At 35.6% G+C, this 13,667-nt stretch overlaps 1 protein-coding gene across 1 annotated transcript; it reads left to right on the forward strand.

The window, feature by feature from the left end:
• Positions 1 to 11,262: 11,262 nt before the first annotated feature.
• LOC148853024 (ENTH/ANTH/VHS superfamily protein) lies at positions 11,263 to 13,191 on the forward strand. The gene has a single exon (XM_088946816.1). It carries the CDS (start codon positions 11,620 to 11,622, stop codon positions 13,114 to 13,116), a length of 1,497 nt encoding a protein of 498 aa, XP_088802942.1. The 5' UTR covers positions 11,263 to 11,619; the 3' UTR covers positions 13,117 to 13,191.
• The last annotated feature ends 476 nt before the right edge of the window (positions 13,192 to 13,667 follow it).

A 13,667-nucleotide genomic window follows, 5' to 3' on the forward strand; every position in this document is an offset into this window, starting at 1 on the left:
AACTTGGCCCGTGAACAGGTCTACATTGAACTATATACCTTTTAGAGTCTATTTGATAACAATTGAAGTGGTTGGAACTAAATGACTTACTGTTTTTTTGTGAACAAGTCATTAAGTAGCTAGGTTTTAAGATCGTTAATGGCTAAATGGAATGGTTTTAAGATCCTTAATGGCTATATATATATAGCTTCCGTTTATTTGATAAATGGTGTCATGTCATCGCCATATCAGCATTTATCTCATCATGCCAATTTGTATGCATAGGTATTGATAAAAGTGGTTGGTCTGGACTTATGTGCATGCCAACTTTTGGGAGAAGTCCCAACGATTAAGTGTTTATTTATTTTTCTGCTGATGTGGTGCCGAATAGCACCTAGTGGCATCTAGTTGTCTACAAATCCCTGAAAAACATTTACCAAACACTTTTTCTCGGTTTTAAAGACAAATCAAGTCCAAATGTTTACTTAATAAATGAAAGTCATGCCAAAATATACTTAATCATTAAAAATCATGCAAAAAATCACTCTAAGGCAAAGCACAAGTCATTCACTTCAGTCACTCATGTCATTATCAAAATTAAGGCTAGCTCCTTTAATAAGTTATTTGATGGCCATAGCTCCTTATGAGGTGATTCTTTCATATGTACACATTTCAATTTGTACTCATTCCAAACTGAGCCTTAGCCTTAGCGTCAAACAAAGTTTCCTGATTCCCATCAATTTGGTTTTGCTTTTGCTTACACACAAATTGACATTATTTCAAAATGCATAGTAGTTTTCTTCTCTTTTTGTTCATTTTTATAATTCTGTTAGTTTGTCATGTCATTATTTGAAGGTCTAAGTTCTAGAAAGAAGCAAGATATTTCCACTTATTAAAAAAAAAAGAATAAGGAAGCAAAATATTTCTCAGTTGGTCAATCTAAGGGGCGTTTTACAACATGGATGGTTTTGTTTTTTTAGAATTGTAACATCAGTAAAAAAGAAAAAAAGAAAAAATAGGTTATCTTGAACTGTTTTATATAATTTATATAACATGATATTGAATAACCAAATGAAAACATATGCTCTTACCAAAAATTCAGGAACTGTTTGTTGATTGTCTACCAATTTGTTTCAAGAACCAATTTGTTTTTGTTTTGGAACATGTTTCCTATATTTCCTATATTTTTGTTTCAAGAACCAATTTGTTTTCAAATCAATTGGTTTTGTTTTTGTTTTGGAACTTATAAAAAAAAATCCTTTAGGCTGTGTTTGGAAACAATACAAATGAGTGTAAATTCCGGTTCAGGGTAAATTTGCACTCTGGTTCACTTTTGCATGTGTTTGTCAACATTACATTTATGCATTGACAAATGACAAAAAACACATTTTTCAATGCATGTTTACATTGATAATAAGATGTAAAAATACATCAATAAAAAAGAAGTAAATTTGCATTCAAGTAGGCTTTTGATAAAAAAAAAGACATGCTTTATTGGAATTCGTGTTTGCATCAGCTAAAAATCTATTTGGTAAAAGATAAAATTGTCTGTGCAAAACTAACCCAATTTTACAATTTATATGAACCATTTTACACTCTACATATTTACATTCACACTTATTTGCATTATTTCCAAATGCAGCCTTAATTATACAAATGAATCTTACATGTTCTGTGGTGCTTGCTTTTGCGAAACAAGATTCTCATTTAAGAAATGGGCCTAATAGACCTGATGAGTCCATGGACCTCACCATTTGCATTTGTAGATTCATAGGCCAATTTTCAGAAGCAAAGGGCTATTACACCAAATTTTGAAAACCCACTGCCGGCATTCTTACATTATTTTATGTTGTTCTATATCAGATCAATTCTGATGACTCCTTCACAAGGATCCAACTCAGGCTGTTTCAGTTAGGCTGAAGGGCAACCCAAGCCGGCTGAAAACTCCAACCCAACCCGAGCTCACTCAGTCCAAGGTGCTAATTCCTCAAACCAAATACAAAAGGGTTACAAAAGGGTTTGAGAATATAACTCTGGATCTACTAGAAACAAGAGATGTACAGCAGGCTACACACCCCTGGTCACAACTCACCAACAAACATGTCATTAAACCGTATTTTTACCGGATTACCATCAACTGATGGAATGGTGAAACAGGATCTATATAACCACTCCCATGTGAGTCTATTGATTGACTAATTGGGTGGTTTTATTTATTTATTTGGATAAATTGTTGAAACTCCCCTGAGTAATTACAAGCACTTCCCCCTGAATTTTCTCACATAGTTGCATATAGACTCCTTTTGTTGAATCCTCTAAAAAGAGATATAAAAATGTCTAAAATACCCATGCAGGTACTTTTAATCAAAACGGTTATTTTTCAAGTTCTCTCTCTTTATAGTGTGTGTGTAAATATATAAATCATTGCTTCAAATCCTTCCAATTTCTTTCTCTGGAATTGATTTATTTTTTAAATTTTCTCTTCATATCAATTGTTCAAAGCTGCAACTTTAAATTCTCTTTTTTTTTTTAATTTGTTTTTATAAAATTTGTATTATTTTTTCCTATAGAAACTACATTCAGTAGTAATTGCATGGGTATTTTGGATATTTTTATGTCTAATTTTAGAGGATTCTAACAGAGGGGGTCTACTTGCAACTGTGCCAAAAAGTTCAGCCGATGTGATTACAATTACCAAACTTCAGGGGAGGTTTTAGCAATGATCCAAAACTTAAGGAGAGGCTTCAGAAATTTACCCTATTTATTTTGAGAAACAATGTTAAAAACTAATGATAATTAGTAGATGACTCAAGCCATGTCCAACCAGAACTTAAGTAGAGATTAGATCTTTAGGCCCAAGCCCAAGTTGAGATCATAAGTCATAACTAGATAGGCATGGTTTGGGCTGGGTTTGACAGGCCAATCCAAGTTAGTCGAGCTTTGATTTGATTGGACGATCCCCGCTTGAAAGTTTTGGAATGGATTTGGTTTGGAAATGACCCGATTCAATCTCAACCCAACCCTAAATAGGGAAAATTTCTTTTGCCTCTATTTGTCTGCAATGTAAAACTGAACGGAATACAAATTTGCACCCAATCCAATTTTGCATCCATTTGTTTGTAACTGTGATTTGCATGTTTACCAAATATATAATTTATATTTTTTGTCTCGTTTAAACTCAATGGCAGTGCATATTTTGCATCCCAAAAGCTGATGCAAATTTTGCACACTTCCCTCTTTGACCTCATTTTTTTTTTTCTCATGGAACCACAATCATCAGTTCTTTCTACCTCACTCCCAAACAAATAATTCTCATCTTACATCTATTCCCTTCATATAAGGTGGGGATTACATCATTTTACTTCTTAGGCTGTTTTGTTTGCAGTGCAATTTTATTTGCACTAGTACAAATGCATGGGAGTGCAAATGTAAAACAAAATGCAAATTCTTGTTTAATTTTATTTTGAATTTCACTTTATTCTGCTTCATGTCTTAATTTACTTTATTTGTATTGCAATAAATCAAAATAAGCTAAAATTTGAAAAAAAAAAAGGTCAGGCTGTATTTACTTCATGTTTTAATTTATTTTATCAATGTAAATTTATTTGCATTGCAACTAAACACAGCCTTAGGCTCAGTTTGGAAGGAGTACAAATACAAATACATACAAAATAATAAAAAATATAAGGTTTTGTACTGTATATACTTGTCTTTGTACTTCTTCCAAATGGAGCCTTAGGTACAAATAAATAAGACAAGATCAAACCTAAAGCAAAACTTTATCAGAATTTACACTCTACCTATTTGTATTCCCTTGCACTTAGATTAATTTGTATTTATATTCTTTCCAACTGAGCCTTTAGATCCAAACCCAAACCATTTGGGCTGAGCTTTTCTGGGGGTTGGCTGGCTCTAAAGTCTAATCTAAGTTGCATACTTGTACCTCCCTGTTGATGCATGAGCATGACACAGACAATAATCATGCACGCCATCAACATCTTAGCCACGCCCGTGCCATGAATAGGACCATTTACTCTTTTTAAATTGATCAAAAGTTTTTCTCAAAACAAAATCATGAAAACATTTCCTTAAAACTTGGACCAGATTGGATGATTGAACCAATGTTCCCATAGAAATCGGATTCAGTACTCATAGAACCGTCTTGTAGCTGTGCATAGAAATACCTAACATATAAATAAGGAAATGTTTTCAATGCATGGCTGCAAAAGGCTATGAGCACGGTATGAGAATGGTTTTGTGAGTACTGAATCCCGTCTTGTCCCAATGTCTCCTTTTTGGGTCTTGGTTAAATACTGGTTTTCACAATTTGAAAAATGCAAACTCTATGATTAATCAATAAAACCATGATACAATGAGCAATCCAGTTTTAGTTGTATCTGATACGGATCTTACAAATATATATAGGGTGATACCCACAGTTAGGGGTGGCAACGATCCGAGTTTTTCACGAGCTGTTCAAGTTCAGTTCGTAAAAAGCTCGATTCAGCTCGGTTTCAATTAAGGTCGAGCCTATTAGAGCTCAGCTCGTGAGGCTTGCAAATCGGCTTGAATATAATAATAATAATAATAATAATAATAATAATAATAATAATAATAATAATAATAATAATAATAATAATAATAATATCATAATTATTAATTATTATAATTCTTAATTTTTAAACGTAAAATAAAAAAAATATATAATTTTTATTTTTACTCGAGCCTCATAGAACAATCTCAAGCCGAGCTCGAGCCCGGTACTATTCGGCTCGGCTCGAATCCACCCCTACCCACAGTAAATAGGCATTTGGCACTGGAGCGTTTCACAAGCGTTCTGTTTTTTGTTGATGTGTCATTCATGCCACATTAACAATTATACAGAACTGTAAGAAAATTGCATTTGGCAATTTGTTTTTCAAAAAAAAACACATTTTTGCAATGATTAACTCCGGGATTTGGGAAAGGAGGGGTTTCTAGAATCATTAAATTGATGATTCTTGAAGCACTAAGTGCATTTGGCACCCAACATTTTCAAGTGTTTATTTTAAAAAGTAAGCACTTATTTCATATTTGGCATTTGGTGGTTCCTTTCTCCAATAAACACTTAAATAAGCAATTTGTGACTCTTTTGCCCTTCATTTTCTTTCAAATTTTTAAAGTACCCAGTCCAAAATGAATGAATAAATGTACTTTGATAGAAGTGCTTTTACAAAAGTACTTTTATAAAAACGCTTTCATAAAAGTACTTTGATAGAAGTGATTTTGTACGTCTTTTATAAAAGTAAAAGTGCTTTTATAAAAGCACTTCAATAAAAGTACTTTTATAAGTGTTTTCATAAAAGTGCTTTTGTAAAAATACTTTTATAAAAGTACTTTCATAAAAGTGTTTTTATAAAAGTACTTTCACAAAAGTACTTTGTAAAGTGATTTTACAAAAGTGCTTTCCTAAAAGTACTTTCTTAAGTGTTTTGTGAAAGTACTTTTATAAAAATGCTTTCATAAAAGTATTTTCGTAAAAGTACTTTTCATAAAATTACTTTTATAATAGTGCCTCTGTAAAAGTGCTTCTATAAAAGGGTATAATTGGTATTCTAAAAATTTACTAGGGGCAATTATGGGAGAAAAAAATTGAATGAGTGCTTATTGTATGAGCACTTAAAAAAAAGCTGAAAATTTGGGCTTAAAAAATAAGCCCTTATTTTGGGCTTATTTCCCAAGCACTAACAAGTGCTTAATGGTATGGCCCCCGCCCAAATAAATACTTATTTTTAAGCACTCCCAAACATGGCCTTAGATGTCATATAGTTGTCATTATAAATATATTATAATAATAAGCTAAATCACTTTAAACGCCAAGTCACTTTGCATCTCTACATTTTTTTTGTGTTTTTAAAAAAAAAAAAAAGAAAAGAAAAGCAGGTAAAACGAAGCACTTGTAGTAAACTAAGAAACACTTAGTTTGTGTTTGGAAATGATGCAAATGAAGTGTGAATCCCGGTTCAGGGTAAATTTGCACTCTGGTTCACTTTTGTCAGTGTTTGGTGACATTACATTTATGCATTGACAAATGACAAACCAATGCATATTTGCATTGATAATAAGATGTAAAGCACATCAATAAAAAAAAAGTAAATTTGCATTCAAGTGAGCTTTTGATAAAAAAAAAAAGCATATGCTTTATTGGAATTCATGTTTGTCAATGCAAAACTAACCCAATTTTGCAATTTATATGAACCGTTTTACATTCTACATATTTGCATCATTTCCAAATGCAGCCTTATGTAGGGGTGTTCACATTAAATGTCAAACCGACTAAACTGGCCCAACCCAACCCGAGTTGGTCAGTTTTTCAAAACCACTGGTCAGTTTCGGTTTGTATGAGAAAATAAACCAACAATTCGGTTCAGTTTCGGTTTTCACAATTGAAAACCGAAGCCGAACAGAACTGAACTGATCCTATATGTTTAAGTAATTATTAATTAGTCCCTACCCTATATGTTAAGTGTCGATATATATATATTTTTTGTTTTATTTGAACTTTGAAAAAAATGGTTATTTATGATAAAAACAAAAAACGTAAAACCAATACAAATATAATACAATGGCACAAAATTTAATTCAGTTTTCTATAAGTTTAAATATATATTGACAAAAAATCAGTTTTGCATAAAAAACTGATTGATTTAAATATATATTTTGATTTTGCATAAAAACTAAAAAAAATAAACTTAAATATAAATAGATATTTTAGTTTAAAATCTATATAAAAACCGACTAAACCAATAAACCAACCCAAACCGGCCTTTCATGTTTGGGTCGGTTTTGCTTCAGGGTCGATCAATTTCAATTTAGTCAATAAATAAACCGAATAAGTTGGATTGATTGAAGAAAATGACTCAAACCGACCCAACCCAACCCATAAACACCCCTAACCTTATGAAACAAAACACTTGTGAAACACTATAGTATGAAACGAAACATTAAGAACGTGTTTATGTGTCCAAAACAATGACAATGGTAGATGACATATTAGGATCCATGTGAACTACATGACCACTGATATTATAAGTAACAGGTTAAGTACTTCTCATGGAGTTGGAGTTGTAGTTGATAAAACTTTTGTGTGTGTGTGGTAAAAAATCTGAAATCTCATCCTAAATCCTAACTTTTCATGGTTTTGTCTCCACAAAAAGACACCACTTCCACTTTTACAAACTCTCACTCTCTGGTGCCTCTTTCCAGTATTCCACTCTTTCTTCAGTTCTACAACATCCAGTTAAAAGAAGTGGGTCCTTTCTCTTTTTTTCTTTCTCTTTTTCTCCCCTACAAGCTCTAACTCTCTATTCTATCTGCCCTTTCGATTGTCCTAGGGTTTACTTGAGTTCCAAGTATCTTTCTTTGATAGGAAAGAAATATAATGAAAAATAAATATGTGGAATAGAAATAATAAAAGAAAAGTACTCAGAATTCTCTCTATTTTTAAGTTTTTCAAGGAAATGTAAAAAAATCCCATCACAGCCCATCTATCAATAAAAATCAAGAACAAAATCAAAAAGCAAAATAAAATAAAAGAGAACAATTCAAAACTCTCAGTCTCTAACTATTATTAAATTCTCAAAAACAAACAGAAAAGAGAGATTCTATTCTAAATGCATGGCAATGTCAGTGGATAATGACGACACTGCCAACAATTTAATCACCATCATCGTTTATTCAACAGGTATCCAATAGACAGAAGAAAAAAGTGGGGGCCAAACACTGGGTCACTGCTGGCGACCTCATACACTTAAGCATTCTGACCTAATAGGACAAAGAAAAGACAAATTGTCTCATTCTGCTGTTGCAGCCAAACAACACTTATCAGTTATATGGTCCTTGCCCATAGAAAGGTCCATTAACCTTTCAAATATCTTATACCCTGGGCTAGTTGCCAAGTGGTTGTAACCACAGACCCAGATGGCATCTGATGGCTTCTACGTGCCCAGAAGGATCCAAATGGGCCAGTCGGCATATCTTCTGGACTAAGATTTATGGGCTTATGGTTTATCACTTTCAATCTTCTCAACTTCTTTTCTTTCCTAAATCAAATTAAACTCTCTCTCTCCTTTCGATTAGGCAGCTCTATGGTTGCTTTTTTATACATGAGAGGAGTCTAATAGCAGCTCAACTTTTTAGTGATCTAGGTCTGGGCTTATACTCATATATTCACAGAGCTGCTTTCTATTATATGCGTGGGCTCCAGTTGGGTATGGGAGAAAACATCAAAATTAAAACTTTGTTGAACACTAAAAGAAGAAAAAATTGGATCCACTCACCTCTCTCCTAACTTTTTATTGGCTTCATATGTGCTACTCGGCTTTGAATTGGCCATATGAGCCTAAATTGGACCCAATTATGATCTTATCCAATTAGGGATGTCAATAGACAATAGGTTAGATTAAATAGTCAATTTGCCTTGATTTGATACCATTGGGTCAGCTTTTGGTAACCCTGTCCTGTGGGGCTGTACATGGAGGGGTATTTTTGTAATGTTATTTATGTTATGTAGCTGGTTGTGTTATTTGACCATTTGAGCTGAGCATCACCTTTGACTAAAAGTTTAAATAATTGGGTTGTGGATTAATCTTGTCTAAATCATTTATTTTTCTTGTTTTTTATATGATTGGAGATTTCCTTTTCATATGCTCTAATCTATTTTTTTTTTCTCTTTGTTACATGGAGAGAGAGAATAATTCACTATAATTCTATTAAGACAAACCCATGTCCAACCCAACTTTAGTTAGCCCCGTAACATGCCACATGTCTTACATTCAAAGGATAGGGACCAATCAGTAAATGGGGCCAGCCTTGTATAATCATTTGCTTCTCTTAAGCTCTGTTTGGTTTGAAGGAAATTAAAAGGTAGGGAAACCTTACAAAGGATAGGTTTGTAAGGTTTCCCTACTTTTCCTGCGAACCAAACATTGTAAACCTTATTTTTTACCTGATCCGGAATTTCATTTTCATATGCTCATACATGCACTCCCAATGTGCAATAGCCTAATCTTCTTCTATTCTTAGAGAGAGAGATAAAAAGAGAGAGGGGTACATAATTCACTAATTCTATTAGTGCAAACGATTATAAAAAGTCCGGTGCCTCAAACCATTAAACCTTGATGTCTCCTGGAGCAACAGTAACATTTTTTGTTTTGTATTAGTGCTCTATATCTGTTTTCAGCACTGGTGCCCATTATAAAAAGTTCACGTTACTATTACATCATGTCTTCTTTGGCAGCAACGAGTTCTAATTTGAGAAAACGTCAAATTTAACATTATTCTAAACTATACCTTCTCGATTTTCACAGTGTGATTTGGAACACCGTTTTTTATAAAAAACGGTTCCCAACATATTAACATTTCCTGAAGCACCATTTTTTCCAATATAACTCTAATGTATCACCATTTTAGAAAGCAACGGCATCGATGCCAAACAGAGATGCTAAAATGCTTCCATTCTATATATTTACAACATGCCATTTAATAACATGATGAAACTTGTGATGGTAAAGAATAAGAGAATTCCACAACCCACCTTTCTTTATTTTTCCCTTTTTTTTATCTTCCTCTATTCAAGTGGAGGAGGGACCGTACTAAAGTTTTTGTCTGACTTTGGTTCCACAAGAAAGTTAGATGATGATGTTGAAAGAAGAATCAAAATGAAGCCAAAAAAGAGGCCCTAAGTCAAAAACAAATAAGATTGTGAGGCTGCGAATAGAAGTAGAGTTTGATGCAGGAGAACCCTATTCCTAAGGAATGAGGTTCCTTCTCCACGAACACAACCCTCGTTGACTCTTTGGATTTTGGAATATAATTTATTGATGTACATCCCCACAAAAAGTAGAAACTCCTCCAAGCCAACACACTTATTTTTTATTTCTTCAGTCTCATATTGAATCAAATCACACGTCAAAAGTAAGAACGAAGGAATTATATTGAGAACAATTGGAGTATTTGGAAGAGAATCCTGAGGCTTTAGTGGTCTGTGTCTGTGTGGGATCACCAAAACATCCTTTATGTTTTCTAAACATTGAACTAAACCCAACCCATCTCTCTTTTCTTTGTCTTCTCGGTTCTCACCACTTTTTTTTTCCTCCTCCACTTTGAGATTTTTATGGGGTTTGCAACCACTTTGAAATTTAAATTCAGAAGAGCCGAACCATCTACCAATAATCCCAATAACATGACAAATAGGTTTTTGAAAAGACAAGCAGATAAGGAATGAAATGGACAGATCTGACCCATTTGGGGTTTGGAAATCAACTTTGGTCCACCCTAAAATTTTGATACACCCATTTCATTTGGTTGACTAAAATGTATAGATAAGTTCTGGATTTGATCCTGGTTGGCCTCTCTGATTGTAGAACTTGACTCTGCTGGGTCATTCCAGATCCAACACTACTATATTTATAACTTGTTATTAGTTGAAACCCAGATGCACGTGGCCCAAGTAGAACAATACTAATGTATCCATATCTGGGTTCCATCAAGCACTGGATGATATGTGATGTAGGCGCTTATAGCTTGAGCCAATGGCACGCACGCGCGTGGCGAAAGGCGGTGCACAGAGCAGATTCAATGAGAGCACGTGCAGAGCAGAGGCCAGTGTGCAATGCGGGGCTAATAGCGTGGTCGCACACAGCGGCCTTGAATAACCACGCCTTCAAGCCAGAACCACATCCTGGCCATCCACGTCCACCTACCCCCAAGCGGTGTTAAGTATAAATAGGGAGTGGCCCCCTAAGGTAAGCACCTAGACTCTTTAAAGTTAAGAACTTTCTTGTCTCCCTTGTGACTTGTTTGAGCATCCTAGCCTCATCCCTTATCCACCTTTTGTTATACTTGTACTAATTTGACCGTCGGAACTTCCGCCTCGAGTTTGCACTCAGGGCCTCTAACATTCTTTTTCTCTTCATAGGTCTGACCTATAAGCCCTCGGCCACAACGGACCCTGGATTCATCAATCAGCCATCGGCCTAAAAACAGATTTACCTTATTTCCTTTGGCCCATCCTAGACAGCAACAATACGCATACATATATGATACAACAGATTAATTATATCATATTATACCACAACACTAAAACTGATGATCACACTTGCTACCTTTTAACCTAAGTATATATATATATATATATATATATATATATATATGTATGTATGAGATAGGGCTCATGAACATGACTGTCCTTGTTGACACGCCTGTACGTAAACCCATGGTACTGAGAGGGAGGAAGGAGGGGGGCATAATAGTACTAGTGCTAGCTCATTATTATTCCACATAATAATGCTATCCCTGGTGACTCCTTTGGCGTATTTGATCCATCCTTGAGACATGTGATCCATATTTATCCCTTGGAGCTAGCTTCTCAGTCCTCATGATTCATGAACAAGACCCTGGTTGATTTGAGAGGAGTAGTTGATTTCATTTCTTTCAGTCAATTCCAACTTAAATTTTTTTTTGTTTTCCGGGGACATATTAGAATATGTTTTACGTTGAGTAAAGCAGATGTGAATGTGATATACGTGCTTTAAGTTTAAAGTCGAAACCTTCTTGATTTTACCCTTTCACTCTCTCTCTAAACTTTTTTTTTTTTTCTGTATGTGTATATATATATTTGCATCTCTCTCTCTCTCTCTCCAGTCGATCTCCACACTGGTCTACACTAAGCTAGCTACCTGCAGAAGGCAGCTGCTAGGAAGAACTGTTCGTTTAACACAGACCAAGATGGTGGTGGACGTACAAAACAAGCTCCGGCTGGCCCTTGGATCAGTGAAGGATCATGCATCTATTGGCAAGGCCATGATCAACAGCCATGTTGGGTTTTCCGGCATAGAGATTGCCGTGGTTCGAGCTACAGGCCATGACAACACACCCATCGACGACAAACATCTGCATGAGATACTCTTCCTCGTCTCCAACTCTCCCGGCTCCGTCCCCTTCCTGGCTGAAAGGATTTCGCACCGGCTCGACAAGACCAGAGATCGTAATGTAGCCCTCAAGACCCTACTGCTCATTCATCGTCTGCTGCGTGGTGGAGACCGGTATTTCGAGCAAGACCTACGTACAGCACACCTCTCTGGCCATCTCCAGATCAACACTACGCGATGGTTCCCGAGAAATTCCAGCAACCAGTCTCTCTCTTTTCTGCACAGTTATGCGGATTTTCTTGCAGAGCGAATGGGGTGGATAATCAACCAAGCTGGAAAGCTGGAGCCCGTCATGTTCCAAGCATCGGAATTTCGATTCTATGAGGAGAAGTCGATCGAGATGGTGTTCCGTAGATTACCCAAGTGTCAAGTGTTTCTTGATCGAGTTCTGGAGTGCTCACCTCTGGGTATTGCTTCTCCTTCTGACTGCTTAACCAGAGCGTCTTTGATCAACATCCTCAAAGAGAGCTTTCAAGTGTATGTGACCTTCTGTGAGGGAGTTGCAGCCTTGTTTGATTCCTTCTTTGATTTTAAGAATCCGGCAAGGGTGCTAGCTCTTGATCTGCTCAAGAGAGCTTCCCTGCAGAGCTACAAGCTTTTTGATTTCTTTGAAAACTGCAAGAGAATTATTGGCAATAAAAACCTGGAGTACCCATCAGTTGAAATCATCACAACAGATCATGTGTTGTCCATGGAACAATTCTTATTAAGCAGCTCCCCATCATTAAGACCTGGGTTTCTGTCCACCAAAGGCGAGATGATGTCTCCCTGCAAGGGTGTTAGCAATGATTTTACAAGAACATCGGCAGAGACATACAGCACAGCAGCAGGCGCTTCAGTTGGCAATAAACAAGGAAAAGAGTCCAGAGAAGGAACAGATGGAGCCTTTTCAGCCCCTTTTTCTTGTAGACTGGAGACTAAAATTAGCAAGGTATGGGTGGTTTTCGACCAGGAGGGTGGTTTTCAGGAAGCCCATTTCTCCCAAAGAGGAGGATTCAGTACTGATGATCATTCCAGCAATCCTCCCATACTCACTAGAGTAGAGGAGGAATCGATGGGTATGGAGATAGAACCAGGAAAGCCTTGTAGTTGTTATAACCCTTTCGCAACCTGTGCCAATATCAAACATTCTACTATTATGGAAGAGTACTGCAGGAAAGTTACATAAACCAGGCCAACCTTTTGTAAATACCATGGCTTTGATTGGTTAATTGCATATTTCTTCTGCACTGTTGTTCTTTTCCTCTCTCGGCTTTTTCACAATCTATTAATTTCTTCCTCCTAGAGTCCTGGTGTGTGTGTGTGTGCAAAAGGAGAGAGATTTCCACTTTTTGGTGTGTACTTGCAGAGAGAAATCCTAAATCATCCAAGAATTAGAAATTCATGAGGATTTATTTCGGGGTCCGATCCAGCTAATAACTTGAAGTAGTACTCCCTATAATGAGCTTGTATCTTTAATTTTCAAGTAATTAAAACCAGCCATTGTTGTCTAATTAATTAACATGCACGGCCCTTGTAATTGAAAACTCAAGAACCAAAAAAAAAATTTCTAATAAATCTCCATTCCCAAGGACGACCCATGAAGAATATTTGATCGATGAAGAAACCATGACTTAGGTAAAGTTCCAAATTCCACAAATTTCAGGCATGGGTTCACAGTTTAACTAGCAATTCCATGACTTAGGACCTAGTTCATGATCAGCTGGTTGATCCCACAAT

Source organism: Nelumbo lutea, chromosome 5, assembly GCF_056320005.1.
Source record: "Nelumbo lutea isolate HS-2025 chromosome 5, American lotus-T2T, whole genome shotgun sequence".
In the NCBI taxonomy this organism is placed as follows: Eukaryota; Viridiplantae; Streptophyta; class Magnoliopsida; order Proteales; family Nelumbonaceae; genus Nelumbo; species Nelumbo lutea.

Excerpts from the sequence above, each read along its gene's own strand:
- LOC148853024 (XM_088946816.1), top strand. The coding sequence starts at position 11,620 with ATGTGTATATATATATTTGCATCTCTCTCTCTCTCTCTCCAGTCGATC.